Raw genomic sequence first — 15586 nt, 5'->3', positions numbered from 1 at the left:
GAGCCCAATATGTTGCTGGGAATAAAAGAGGTCCTGCACGCAACTGGACTAGATGACTGGAGACATTCTGAAGAGGCAGCTAGTGTTTCCTTCCTACAGCACAGTTTGTCACCCTCCATATACTCTGAACTTCAGCACCCGTAATCCTGGTCCATTTTACATGCTGGGAGTTGGGAGTCCAACAACACCTGAAAGGGCTTCAGGTTGGGGTAGACTGTCAGTTCATGGGAAGGGCCATAGCTCTATGGCAGAGCATCTGCTGTGCAACCAGAAGGTCCCAGGTTCAATCCCCAGGACATCTCCAGCAAGGTTTTGGAGAGAGACTCCTGACCTGGAATCCTAGAATCTTAGAATTGCAGAGTTGGAAGGTACCCTGCAACGCAGGAATCTAAACTAAAGGATCCCTGACAGCTTCCTCTGTTCCTGTACCAATTTAAAATCCTAATGGCACACCCACCCACCCAGTATAATTAAGTGAATGTATGGTTAATCACAAGATAAATGGTGCTGTGGACAAACTCTCACTGACATACACAACCAGGAATGTGGGGAAATCAATGCAGCTTATTCTGTAATGAGTTAAACACAGCAGACAAACTCCTAGAACTCTGACGTGGGGGCAAGAAGCATAAATTGTGCTGAAATTCCCTCTTCAGCACAACTGTCAAAGGTGCAAGGCGGTCTGTCCTTCCTGTTGCCACCACCCTTGCATCAGGTAGTCAGGAATGGTTGGTGCTGTCATCCCACTAGTAAGCTGGGGAGGTGAGCCCTGCAGGCCAGAAGAGGCTGGGCAGGGTGGCCCCTGACCCACTCTGGAAAGAGTCCTGGCCAGCCAGGGGATAAAGGCATGGCGGATGACATATTTGAGGGGCAGGGGTCCAACGAAGGAGGGTGGGAGAACAGGAAAGGGATAACAGGAGAATAAAAGAATACAGAACTAGTCCATGGGCAAGCCTTCCCATAATGACTTAGGGCACAGTGTGGGAGGGAGGCAAAAGGCAGCACTTGTGCTGCTGGCCACCCCAGTGGCAAGTCAAGGAGAGAAGGGGCTAACTGAAGGAAGAGAAGGCCTACTAGATTAATAGGGAAGGGTGACAGCTTAAAAAGTTTTTGGGAACTTTTGGCCCTTCAGATGCTGCCGAACTACAACTCCCATTAGCCCCAAGCAAGCAGGGATGCTTGGGGTTGTAGTTCAGCAACACCTGGCAGGCCAAAGGTTCCCATACTTGGTTTAAGTAAACAGATCAGGTGCATTAGAGTGAGGTGCTCACCAGGTGTTTTCTTAAGGCAAGGGGAACCCCTGAAGATGCTTTAGAGCCATAGTGAGAGGGTGGCAGCTCTCACACTGCCATTCTGAATTTAACTGGCAGTGTGAGGGCCAAGAACCCTTGGTTCTGTGCAGTGTCCTGGTTGTGGTGAGCCACCTGATCTGGTTCCCAAATTACACCCCCCCCCCCCGCCGCCATGGACCACTTAACCAAGGGCCTTGGAGGACCACTTAACAATTTCTCTTGTAATGCACTGTGCTAGATGCTGTCAGATTTACAGAGAATTCAAACTGTAATACAATATAAGAAATAAAAGAAGCAACAGAAATGCAATGAGAAATTAATGTGAACACTTAAGTGTCATGGGTACGCCTTCTCCTGTCTTCAACTGCAAGTCCACACACATGCTATGGACTACTTTAATGAAGCTTGTGGCTCATTTAAGGATCCTCAGGCAATGGAGTGCTTCCATCCATCAATTCCTGTTTCTCTCCAACAGGAATAGTTAAAATGGCTTTCTCTTTAGGCTAGAAGCGGTGACTAGACCTGGTGTGGGGAACCTTAAGTTGGAGCCAAATGCAGCCCTGTTAGCCCCTCTCTATCTCTCTGGCCCTTGGGACTTTCCCCTGGGCACTACCGACCCCCACACCTCTCACCAGCTCTCCTCTGTGACTTCCTTTAGTGCTTGTATACCTAGCTTGAACCATGATCCTGCCTTTTGCTTGCATGGATGAAGGTTAGAGAGGGCTCTCTCTCTCTCTCTCTCTCTCTCTCTCTCTCTCTTTCTCTCTCTCTCTCTCTCTGTGTGTGTTTGTGTGTTTTTGTGTGTGTGTGTGTGTGTGTGTGTGTGTGTGTGGAGACCTTGGACTTTCATAAGGACAGACTGTAGCATGCTGTGCAAAGATAACACACACCAAACTACAAGAAAGAAGATTCCACCTAAACATTAGGAAGAACTTCCTGACAGTAAGAGCTGTTCGACAGTGGAATTTGCTGCCAAGGAGTGTGGTGGAGTCTCCTTCTTTGGAGGTCTTTAAGCAGAGGCTTGACAACCATATGTCAGGAGTGCTCTGATGGTGTTTCCTGCTTGGCAGGGGGTTGGACTCGATGGCCCTTGTGGTCTCTGCCAACTCTTCTATGCTTCTATGCTTCTATGATTCTATGATAAGAGCCCCATCCTTGACTCGGCCCACTTGGGCCTTTGGTTGCACCTTCACTGGGCTTTCAAGATTCCAGAAGGGCTGCCCAGGAGGGAATGTGGCTCTAAACAAAAAAAACAAAAAAGTACCACCCAATAAAATTATTGGTAAAAACAGCTAACAACAAACATTCAAAAATAATTAACAACAAACTAAGAATAGATCAATACACACATCAACTCCCTCATGTGGTGAGCCTTTGAACTACAGTTGGCAGCTTCTCAGTAAAGTACCTTCAGGCCCCAGACCAGGGGCTGGTGGGAGCTGGAGTCCAATAGCATCTGGAGGGTACCTCTGTGGCAAAAGTGGTCTCTCCAGATGCTATTGAACTGCAACTTCCATCAGCCCCAGACAGCATGGTTGATGGATCTCCCCTATAGTGAATGCGCTCAGCCAGACTGGCCACTGGATTCTTCCTAGACAAGGAAGTGCATAAAAAGGCTCCTGCTTCCAGTTAGAACCTCGCTGGAGCAACGTGGTGTTTTCCTGAACCCTGGCACACTCCTGGAAATCTTCAGTGCTGACCTCTCACTCACTCCTCTTTCCTATCTGATGATTTGCCCTGTAGCCCAGCCTTGCTCTTTGGTCCTGACTACTGGCTAATCTCTTCTGGTTCCAATGGCTGCCTTTGGCACACCCATGCAAAAAATTACTCAAATCCAGTTTGATGGAAGACAGTGAGGAATCACAGAATTGTAGAGTTGGAAGGGAACATGACAGCCATCTAGTCCAACCCCCTGCAATGCAGGAATCTCAACTAGAAATGCTTTAAATCAGGGGTAAGAAACCTCAAGTCCAAGGGGCAAATGCTCCAAGCCTCACTATTTGGCCCTTAGGGTTCACCCAGTCGTGCCCCCTCTTCCTGAACCTACGCCCCCCAATTGGCCCTTCCTTGAACATTTTTGAACGTCTGATAATGTTTCTCGCCTGCCTGGATGACGGACAGGTCCTGGGGTGAACAATGCAATGGTAAGATTCACATTTATTGCACCTTCTCCTTTTGCTCATGGCTGTGCCCACTACTGCCACGAAGGCCCAGGAAAGTTGCCCAAAAGAGAATGTGGCCATGGGCTGAAAAAGGTTCCCCATCACTGCCTTAATTAATTAATTAAATTAGGAACAAGGTGCACCCAGGAAGACACCAACAGAGCCAGTATCTCTAGGTGGGCAAATGCTTCCGACTTCCAAAACAAGGAATACCTAGGACATAGCTGAGTTGCAATGGCGGATTCTGGATGAGAGTCACACTCATAGAGGGGGAAAGCCCACTCAGCCCTTGTGCTGAAAGCCTTCATGTTCTGCTTGTGGGTTTCCCAGAGGCAGCTGGTGGTTGGCCACTGTGGGAAAAGATTCTAGAGCAGACGGGTCGGCCCTTGGTCAGATCCAACAGGTCCCTTCTAATTGTCCTTAACTCCTACCCTTTAATTCTCACACAAGCAGCCAGAATGAAGGGCATATGCTGTGTCTAAAGCAAGCAATCTTTATGCATTTTATCTCTGCTCTGACAACTGCACAAACTGCTGGACAGCTGTTCTACTTAAAACACACACACACGAATGCACCAAGGAAAATCAATTGAAACAGAGAATTTTGAGGTTAGGGAGAGTTAAAAGCAACGTTTAGGAAGGGCTGGGGAAAGCAATCTGCTGGTCCAAGGCATATTTTCTGGTGATAATGCAGTTTTATTTTTCGAAAAGAATAAAAGGAAAAAGGGCCTTCCTGGCCCGCTTCTATAGAAGGGGATAGGCTGAGCAAGAAATTGTATGGTGAGGGGACCAGGGGTGGTTCTCTGAATTTCGTGTTTTTCAAATATTAAATTCACTTCTCCACATTTCTGCAACAATTTGCATTTTTAAAAATCCTCATGAAAAATTATCCAGCATTTCCATGCAAACTTATCCTAATATACACATTTTTCTATGCAGTTTTGTCTGATGTACACATATTTGCAAACAATTTCCCCTGATATAATGCGGTTTTTATATGTCATTTTCTCTAATGCATTCATTCTCAGGCATACTTTTCCCTAACGTATGCAGTTTTTCAAACACTGGCTGGACAATTTGGATAAGTGCAAATTTCAAAGAACCGCTATGTTTTAGTTCACATTTTGTTTTGGAAAGTGTAGATTTCATAGATTTGCATTTAAATGAGAACTGAATCACATTTCTCCTCAATCCTTAAGGGGACCAAAGGTAAACACTGCAAAAACAACCAGGCTGTAAGGTTATTTCTGAGAGATTACAGAAACAGCCAGACGTACAGGTAGCCTTAAATCAAAGCTGAAAGCTATTTAACTGTACTCAGTGTTACTACAATACAATTCAATCCCATCAGGGGTTTTTTAAAAGGCTAGCTGCTTCAAGGTATGCTACCTTTGCACAGCTTCACCAGAACCACGGTTTTAATTCTTAGGGAGAATATGAGAAGAGGGCTGCTGAACTGGACAAACAGCCTTTATTTTTGAGCATCCTGTTCTTACATTGGCCAACCAGAAGCCTATCAATAATAAGTGGGACCTGCAACAAAACATTGTGATACTGCAGGTTCTTGGCCCAAGATTCCAGTTCAGGCAGCCAAAGTCATCTCCATTCCATTCCTCTCTCTCTCCACCATCCAGTTTCCTATTTCCCCTCCAAAAGACACTCAACATTCTGTGCTCACTGAACATGCTTAACACTTCTTGATCTAGCTGGGGGTTTATAGTACTTCTCCAAACCGTAGAGTTTTGCCCAAGGCTGCTGATTACCTCCCAGTTGTGTGGGAATAGCTCTGTTGCAGCTGCATAAGGGTCCACTGTCAAAAATGAGTTAAGAACATAAGAAGAGCTCTGCTGGACTAGGTCAATGGTCCATCTAGTCCAGCATCCTGTTCTCACAGTGGCCAACCAGATGGCTGTGGGAAACCAGCAAGCAGAATTCAACCACAACAGTACGCTTCCGTCCTGTGGTTTCCACCAATTAGAGCATAGACATTGTGACTAGTAGCCATCAATAGTCCTCTGCTCCATGACTTTGTCCAGTCCTCTTCTAAAGCCACCCAAGTTGGTGGCCATCAATGCCTCCTGCAGGAAGGAGTTCCATAGTTTAACTATGCGCTGCACAAAAAGGTACTTTCTTTTATCTCTCCTGATAAAGTTCACTATTAGCATACAAGATTTGATGGAATACTTCCTGCATGCTTTCCCTTATATCTGCAAAAGTTTTAGAAATAGAGACTTTTTGTAACTGAATGCTGTACATTCATGTTTTGGATCCTGAAAGAGGCTGGCAACTTGCCTCTTACACAGGCTAAAAGTCAGGGATGCAAACTCTTCCCATACCAAATGGTCTGGATCTTCAGCATAAGGAAGGTGCACAGATGTAGGTCTTGTTTTATATCCTAAGAAAAAACCAGACACTGCAGAATGGACTGCACCAGAGATGCTGAATCTGTGGTCCTGCAGCTGTTGATGAAATTCTTCTAGAATTCATCACAGCCAATGGCTAGGGATGATTGGAGTTCAAGTCCAGCAACATCTGGAGGGCCAAAGGTTCCCCATCTCTATTGATCAGAGCTGGGCCTTCTTCATACCACACATTGCCCAAAACACCAGGAGAAAAATCTAGCCTAAAAAGCTCCTCCTCCTCTCTATTGAGTGGGAATCAGGTAGCTACAGTCCTCCAGAAGATGCTGGACATAACCTCCCATCATTCCTGGCCACTGATCATGCCACCTAAGGCTGATGGGAGTTGAATCCAGCATCATCTAGAGGGCAACTGCTTCTCCATCTGATAGGCTGGACCTCTGCACAGTTACAGACCATAGTCTCGCCCAGCCCTGCCTGGAAATGCCAGGGATTTGATCTGGGACATTCTGCAGACAAAGCAGATTCTCTACCACTAAATTACAGTGGCAATAAATAAATAAACCTACTGTATTTTTCTCTGTATAAGACAATGCTTTTTGCTGAAAAAAGTAGGCAACAATTGGTGTCGTCTTATATACGGATAGTAAATACAGAGGGGGAATGTGTGATTAATGGCAGCAGCAAGCAGGAGATGGGCAGGTGACTGGTGGCTGTGGCGAGGTGGGCAGGTGATTGGCAGCTGCACCAAGTGGGCAGGTGGGCTGCTGGTGGCGGCGAGCAGGCAGACAATTGGTGGCTGCGGCAAGGTATGCGATTGGCAGTAGCTGTGCCAAGCGATTGGCAGTGGCAGGCAGGCGGGTGAGTGATTGGTGAAAGTGACCCCCCCCCCAAAGCTAAACAACTTAATTTCTTAATTTTGGGTTAAAAAAAAATACGGGTTGTCTTATACATGGGAGCGTCTTATACATGGGAAAATACGGTAATAAATAAATGCAGCTCCCTTTAGCCCCAGCCAGCATGGCCAATGGTCAAGAAGAATGACGCATGTAGTCCAACAAGTCCTGGAAGGCCCATATTGGTCAACCCTTTCTTTAACTGGAACTGCTGAGGACTGAAGATGGGATCTTCTGCATGCAAAGCACATACTCCACCAGGAAGTTACAGCTCTTTCCCTAAGGCCTCCTTCTAAGCAGTCCAAAAAACAGAGCAGCCCAGCTCTATCATTCCATCCCGGACAACTGTAGAATGCTGCCAGCTTCTCACTGCACCAACAGATTGGATTTTATCCAGAGCAGTTATACGCATGAGAATACCCACTGAAATTAAGGTACCTGAGTAATATCCACCAGTTTTGGTGGGTCTACTTTGAGTAGGACTAACACTGGAAACTATTATTAGTATTATTGTAATGATTGGCTTTTCGTTTGTTTTTAAAGATTTCTTACCTGCCCTTCATGATAAGGTCCCAGGGAGGTTGCAGGATTGTTAAAGCACAGCATTAAAATCAGTTAATACAATCTACACTCAAAAGAACAGAACTGCATTTTACTCAGAGCAGACCCACTGAAATTAATGAACGCGGCTAAACTGGGGCCATCCGTTTTAATGGGCCTACTTTGAGTAAATTGCCTAGAGATCTGAGTATAAGATCTGTAAGATGAGTGGCAGAAAAGATGCTTCAAAAACACCCAGTTACGCTTGGCTTTTGTTCATCCTTTCCCCAGCAAGCAAAGTACTCTGTGGGACCGCAGGGGAAGACGGAAAGAGGAGAGGCAGGGAAGGGAGGGCACCCTCGTTGACCTCTCCCTTGTTAGATGCTTGACTGAAGTATTTAGCACGTTGTATAAAAGATGGGAATTGTTTCAAGAGGGAACTTAAAACAACAAGGCAGGCCTGAGGCCGCTGATTCCAAGGGGCCAATCCCAAACAGCAAACAGGCCGCCTCCCAATGAGGCCCACAAAAGAAAACAAAAACCAGGAGAGAAAAAACTTTTGCCAACTTACTGGGTTGCCATCAATGCCCGGAGGTCCTCGTTCTCCAAGATCACCAGGAAAGCCCTGAGGAGCAGTAAGGGGTGGGAGTAAGAGAGAGAAAGAGAAAGACGGGGAGGGAGGGAAACCCTTTGGTTACAAAGTAGGACAATGCAATGGATATGCAGGTGGTAAATACGAGACGTTAAAATCCTGCCTCTTTTTGCTCAAGTCCAAAAAGCTGTCAAGAGAAGGAAAAGTTCCCGTGTACCATTTATTGCTGATTATCTTTACCTTTACCTTTTATCAGTGGCGTAGCGTGGGTTGTCAGCACCCGGGGCAAGGCAAGTAATTTGCGCCCCCCCGCTGCACTGTCCCTCCCCCAGATAGTCCCTCGCTCTCTCTCCGCACCGCACCGCACGCCTGGCACGTCTCCCCCCCCCCCACAGTGGGTGGCGACCGGGCGGCTCGGATCGGATTCGCACAGCCAGCACTGCAATGAGAGTGAGCGAGCCAGGTAGGGGAAGAGAGCTGCGAGTGTGAGCGCCCCCCCCCCAGATGTTGCGCCCGGTGCAGCCGGCCCCCCCTGCACCCCCCACGCTACGCCACTGCCTTTTATCTATAAAAACAGTTGAGATTCCCACCACCAACACCTTTTTATCAAGCCAGATATTTTGAGGCGGTTAAGAACATAAGTATTAAAGCATTGATAAAAAATGTGAAATGCAGAGCAGCATGCCAGTGTGCAGTAGTAATAACACACCACAGGAAATAGGGCACAGTTAGCGAGCACTCACTTGAGAACTCTGCCCAAGCGGGGGGGGGGGGGGGGCGCATTTGTGGTGAACCAACAGCTGTTACGATCCTGAGGGCCCAAGGTGTCCTGGCCCTCACTGCTGGATCACAAACCCAAACTCCCTGCTCTGTTTCTGCCAAAGGCCCCCAATTATTATTATTATTTTTATTTTTAATTTATATACCAGCCTTCATCAAAAGACCACAGTTTACAGCAAAACACACAAAATGTATACTGTGATAACAGTAAAAAGAAAAAGGAAATAAGGTGACCCCCCCCCTCCCTGTCATTAAAAAGACCATAGATCGTTAACAGCTGAAGGCCTGGTTGAAGAACCATGTTTTTGCCTGGCCCTGAAATATATGTAGTGAAGGCATCAGGCGAAGCTCCCTGAGGAGACCATTCCACAAGCAGGGAGCCACCACAGAAAAGGCCCCATTTTCATGTTGCCACTGTCCTGACCTCTCATGGAGGGGGCACACAAAGAAAGGCCTCAGATGATCAATATAGGATCTGAGTCAGTTCATATGGGGAGAGGCAGTTCCTAAGGTATTGCGGTCCTGAGCCACATAAGGCTTTAATGCGTAAATCAGATTGATACACAGGCGAAGCACAGGTCACAAGGTGTAGCAGGTACAGAAGAGGCAGAGATATATAGCTAAGACACTGACCCAACAAGTGGCACACCCCTTGTGTCTTCCTGTTGAAGAGCCAGGTGAGCACAGTACCAGACTGGGCAAGCAAACAGGCACTCCTTCGCGTGGGTTAGGTCTGCAGGGTTTGCCTGCACCACTGCTGTCCTTGAGACAGAGGCAGTGTCAGAACCAACTCAGCACTTGATTTATTCTCAGTTGCCTCCTCCAAAGGAGAATGCTCCTCACTGACAGGAGAAGGCATCTGATTAGGAATGATGGACACCACAATGGGGGGGGGCACCTTTGCTAACCCACTGGTCCCTCCCCAGGACCCATTCCTAGATGACTGACCTCCTCCCGGGCTCAGACACTTCTTGGTGTCCCAAATCCATCTCCCTCATCCTGCTAGGACCTTCCCCATGGCTGCCCAGTTCCAGCACCCAGAGCACCTCAGGATCCAGCCCTCTCCTCCATGACATCACCATGGGGCTGATGGCACAAAGCAAGTTTCTTCTGAGAGCACTCTCACAACCACTGATTGGGTTCATATAATCATTAGGATTACGAGAATTTAAAAAGTGCAGGCATGGTCTCATGATGACAGAGGCAGCCCAGCTGGACTCAAGCAAGAGGCAAGTCTCAATATGCAAAGATGCTCCAAAAGGTGATGTCGCAGGTAAGGCCCACGCAGAAAGCCTTGAAAAGAGAGCAAGGGAGAGGGCGCTTGGGGTTGTTTGGGAACAACCATGGTTAGGGAAAGGGCTGCAGCTGCCTGGTGGGGCATCTGCTTGGCTTAAAGAAGATCACAGGTTCAATCCCTGACATCTCCCATTATCACTTGGAAAGAATCCTGCCTGAAACCCTGGGGAGTCACTGCTATTCAGTCTGAACAATACTGAGGTAGATGTAGCAAGGGTCTGACTCAGTATGAGTCAGCTCCCTCTGTTCTTGCTTCATTCAGTCCTTTGTTGAGTACTAAGAGAACTGGAATCTTACTTAATTTCTAGGAGAAGTGATAAAGCTTATTGGCATGCAGAAGGTCCCAGCTTCAGACTTGGAAATACTGCAGTCTGAAACCACAGAGAGTTGCTGCCTGTCTGTGTAGGCAATACAGTCTGGCTCAGTATAAGGCAGCTTCCTGTGTCCCAGTGAAAGAGACCTCATTCAGGCCACCAAAGGAACCTGTTGCTTTGGCTCATGGAGGGAATTTTTCTTCAGGGAAAGTCAGGATGGAAAGAAAGTTTCCCCCACCCAATGTTTGCATAGCAAAGAAGAATTTTGCATCTCCGGGTTGTGGGGAAAGAATGCTGCCATTTAGAGCATTGCTTGACCACTCTAGGCCTTGAATCCTTCACAAAACGGAGGCTGCAAACTCCTCAAGTAATCCACAGATTAAAAGGGGGGCAGGAATTGCAAGACCCCAAGGATCTCTCTGCAAGCTCTCAATTGCACAATTACAAATTTATCACAGGCTCTGGTTCCACCTCCGGTATTCATTTGCTCTGCTCTATGATACCTTGCACCAGTTTAAAAGCAAAACATGGTACATGGTATTTGAGCTAAATATACTTTAAAATAAATAAATAAATACACAACTGTTCTACAAAGTGATCTTCTGTCAAAAATGCACCTGCAAGAGATACGAAGCAGGGCCGTTCCATTCCAGCTGGTCATTATCAGAGCAACTGTTAAAAAAACAAACTAGTGCCTGGGGTCGCTTTTTCCTCTTTCCCTCCCCATCTTTTTTTCCCTTTTTAGATTGCAAGTCTGCAGGCCTGGACTGTCTCATTTCAATTAATCATATGCAAACCACTCTGGGGTGCTTTCTGGCTGAAAAGTGAATTAAAGTGTTCCAAACAGAACGTTTAACAGTAGGCCAGAGAGAGAGAGAGATAGCTCAGTTGGTAGAGCATGAGACTCATTCTTCGGGTCGTGGGTTTGAGCCCTACGTTGGGCAAAAGGTCCCTGAACTAAATGACACTAATTGGACCCTCGTGGTCTCTTCCAGCTCTTCACTTCTAGGATTCTATGTGCAGATGTAAGCTGCCCCCCTCTATAGACTCAAATACAACCTTCAAGAAGCAGCATGGGCTGTATACAATAAAATTTTCTCCTTGCTTTTTCCATATTTGTTAATCAGATGGGCAAGAGTGAATGCATTATCCATTGTCAGAAGAATCAAACCTGATCTAAATCCTGTTTATTCTTCAAAGATGCTACTATTTGCCAGAGCCCAATCCTCACATCTATCAATCTGATACCTGGCATATAATGTTATCTGTAATGTTTATCAGACTGATAGGCCATCTAATTGCTGGCCTGAATTCATTCTCTCTTCTTATCAATGGTGATATCTATACTCACAGTCCAACCAGCTGGGATTTTAGTAATGAGATTCATAGCATCAAAGGGCTTGGCAACTGTATCCTATTTGTTTATTAAAAGCTCAGATGGAATACCATCTTCGCCAGTGGCCTTAATTCCTTCCAAAAAGCCAATTAAACCTCCCACCTCTTTTTTTTTCAGTTGCAAGGAACCACAGAGCCATGGTTTCAAATTCAATTTGACAAGCCTGCAAGCTGGCATCACAAACTATTTTGCTGAACGCTCTGTAACAGCGAGTTCCCCTGACACAATTAGAAACATGTTAATTGAAGGGATTAATGTATGGCAACTGTAATTAATCATGACTGAAGCACATGGGTTCACCATTGTGGCATCAGCCTGGAAGTGAAGCGAGTCTCAAAATTATTAATGTTTTTAAAAAAGAAAATCTTATCTCCCAAAGTTGTGCCGAATTAGTCCATATTTCTGCTGCAGCTTTTACTCCTTATTGGTTAGGGGTTGTATCCAAAAAATGTCCGACTCACCAAGCACGCCAGCTTGCCCCCCGTGATTGAGGGGGCCAGGGCTGCATGATGTCAGCACGCCACATGCACACACCACGGGGCTTGCACACATGACATCAGCACACCCTGTGCCATGCCTGCACCATGTGACACACTCTAGGGCATGCTGATGTCACTCGCACACACCGCAGGGCATGTTGGCGTATCATGCAGATGCCCTGCAGTGTGTGCTCATGATGCCAGCACACCCTGCGATGTGTGCACACGACTGCTGGGGATTTTTGAGGAGGCCCAGAGCCTTCCTTGGCAATTTTTTTGGGGGGGCGGCCCTCTTCTAGATGGTACACCTGCTACCCACTGAAATGAATGGACTTGTGCTAGTTGAGTTCACCCATTTTGGTGCATCTACTCTTGAGTATGACTAACACTGGATACAGCCCTTCACGTTTTTAACATTGTTTTGTGATTATGTATTATGATTATATTGTATTTTTGTACACCACTTTAAATGCCAAAGATGTAAACATTCTGACATCAATTACGGTAATTGAAATCCAAAATGGCAACACCAACTTTGCCTATGGCTAACAACTTAACTAGATCCCACAGCTGTTTCTGATAAAAATGGCCTAAAACATTACTTTTGAACACCTCCCCACCCCACTCTGTAGCTGGACTGAAAGTGAAGCATCTGCATCTGACAGTTCTGAACACAGTTGACATCTAGCCATCCTGAGCACCTGGTTTCTTGACAGCTCAACAACCTTAATCAAATGCTTCTATGCCTTTACTTTAAAAGACTGATTCATGGCCATCAAGAATTGTTTAAGCTTATCTACTGGAAGACAGAAGCTAGCTCAGAATGTCATAGGGTTGCCATATGTCCTCTTTTTCCTGGAGACATCCTCTTTTTCCTGGGTAGAGTAGTCATAGTAGTGATCCATAGTTTAAAAGTTTTATTATAACCAGCCCAGCCATGAGGCAAGGTGAGGTGACCACCTCAGGCAGCAGGATTCCCAGAGGCAACAGATCCAGCCTCCAACGAATGCATTGTCTATTGAACCCTCAGCAGCCCCCACCCAGGCTGCCCCCACAGTGGCCTTTTGGCAATAGAAGGTACTGCTGGTCTCCTCCCACCCCTAGGGAGAAAATGTCAGAGGCTTCCCTCTGGTGTCTCCTGGGGTCTACACCCACCCAGCATAATGCCTTCCCCTCCCCCAACCGCCACAATGGCCTTTTATTCCCACTTCAACCATTGCATAAGGCTGGTTTGATTCTCTCCCTTGTTCCCAATGTAGATCTTCATTCACCCCACCTTCCCTGGTGCAGGGGCACCATTTTGTGGTTCACCTCAAGTGCCAAAATGTCTTGGGCCAGCTTGCAGAAAACAGTCCTCTACATACAGGCACAGGAATACCAAGTGAGACTACTGGGTCCACATAGCTCGGTATTTTCTACACAGACTGGCAGTGGCCCTCTAGAGATCAAGGCATAATTGCTTGTTTATTTACTCTATTTATGGCTGGCCTTCCTGTAAAAATTATAAGAAACGGCACTAACATTCCGAACATTTCAATTCAGTATTGTTTGCTCTTCTCCTGCTGAGTGGGACCCATACTAGCGAAAAGATATCTCACATCCGTTCTTTTGTATTTTGCTTCTGAGCAACAGGAAAACTATGCAGCTTCCCAACTGGGCTCCAAGGTGGCATTGGCCAAGGCATTGCGGGGAGAGATGGTCACAAGCAGCTTGTTGGCATCTGCACACACTAATACCTATTCACACACACAAACACACACACACAGAGAGAAGGGAAGGGAAAATCAGGGAAGAAACATCGTCTCCAATCTGTGAAAATAAAAGGGAAAATGTGGATCTATAATGACCATTTTCATTGCTAAAAGAGGAAGGAAGAACTTAAAATTAGTGTAAATGCAAAGACCTAGAATCCGCACTTCACATACAACTCCACATCCTGTTCTAGCCCTCTCTCTCTCTCTCTCTCTCTCTCACACACACACACACACACACACACATACACACACACACCCTATTGAAATTTAGACCTTGTGCATACTTTTTCAATCAGGGTGCATTTTAAGGCACTAATGTTAAGGGATTTCATGGGCAAGCTTCCAGGGGCCACATACCAGTGGCATAAGTAGGTGGAGGAATGGGCATGGCTTCCAAAAAACTGGGGTTTCCTCTCTCTCTTAGACCTCCATCTTTTCATAGATCAAGGACACATTCCCACCAAGCAAAAGCACCCAGGAAGGGAGTTGAACAGGAAAGAACAGGGGTATGGCCTGGGAGGGATCCCAAGGGCCAAATAGAGAGGCCTGAAGGGCTGCATTTAGCCCTAAGCCTGGTATTCCCCATCCCCGAGACAGAGGGTTACAACAGATTTATTTTATTCAGAGTTGAAGTTGGCAATATAGGAGCATAGAGCCGTCTCCATTCTTGTTTTAACGGGACAGTTTTCTTGCATATTATAATCATGGATTATATTTTAATATTTGGGTCACTGCTTCTTATACCTGATAACTGATTAGAAGTCTACTTTGGCAGTAAGTGGCATATGAAATAAGAACAACAATAATGACAACGACTATAACTGCCATTAGGATTTTCTCCTGATATAACCACAGCTGATACTCATTTTCTATTGACCATGGGTGATCACAAAAAGAGACAGCATAAAATATGCATATGCCATAGTTGTAAGTAAAAATAAAATCTAAAAATCATGTGCAAAAGAAACTTAAGACTAAGGCCAGTTGGACAACTTCGGCAGCAAGTCATCAATCAGCACACAGTCAAGCCTACAACCCATTATGCAAGAATCAACTACACTTTCACAGAATTTAGTTGCAAGTAATGCGAAGCCAGCCACTAATTTGCCCATTTGTCAGTAAGTAATCAATTCTTAGAAAACTCCAACTGATACAATTGTCTCCCCAGTAGCCAGAGACAAGCATCCCCTACAGCTGAACATTGCAGCATGCCACGGGAAACTTCTTCCACAACAAGTGAAGTCATGGAAATTCAGATCCTGCAGACTGAAAAGTATCTACTCTGCTGTGGGCAGTAGTCCTTTGAAGAATTACATAAGAAAGGGGCTAAGGAGGTATCATAGAATTGTAGCGTTGGAAGGGACCTTAAGGATCATCAAGTCCAACCCCCTGCAATGCAGGAATATGCAGCTGACCCATACGGGGGATCGAACCTGCAACCTTGGCGTTATCAGCATCACACTCTACCCAACTGAGCTATCCAGGCAGAGGTGAGAGAAATGTGCAGAGATGTTCAGCTTCCAATCTGGATTATGAGGAGGAGCAGCATGAGACAAAGGAGTCAGAGCATGTGGGAGTTGAAGGTTCAGTTGTGGATTTGCCAGATCAAACGTGAGTAAATGTTTGGCTCAAGTTTTACAATTGGGGACATGAAAACAGCCTTGCTGGATCAAGCCAAAGGGGCTCACCTAGTCTAGCTTTCTGTTCTCCCAGTGGCAAACCAGAA

General features: G+C 46.1%; 1 protein-coding gene across 1 annotated transcript in view; it reads right to left on the bottom strand.

Annotated features, from left to right (window-relative positions):
- Window positions 1-15586, bottom strand: part of COL27A1 (collagen type XXVII alpha 1 chain) — a 242848-nt gene that overhangs the window by 131939 nt on the left and 95323 nt on the right. Inside the window, exon 13 of the mRNA XM_083424399.1 lies at window positions 7821-7874. Within this exon, the coding sequence (XP_083280525.1) occupies window positions 7821-7874 (54 nt within the window). The remainder of the gene's footprint in view (window positions 1-7820; window positions 7875-15586) is intronic.

Source organism: Podarcis tiliguerta (genome assembly GCF_965153285.1).
Source record: "Podarcis tiliguerta genome assembly, chromosome: Z".
In the NCBI taxonomy this organism is placed as follows: Eukaryota; Metazoa; Chordata; class Lepidosauria; order Squamata; family Lacertidae; genus Podarcis; species Podarcis tiliguerta.
The sequence above is the reverse complement of the archived record's forward strand: the minus strand, read 5'-3'. Positions and strand labels throughout refer to the sequence as shown.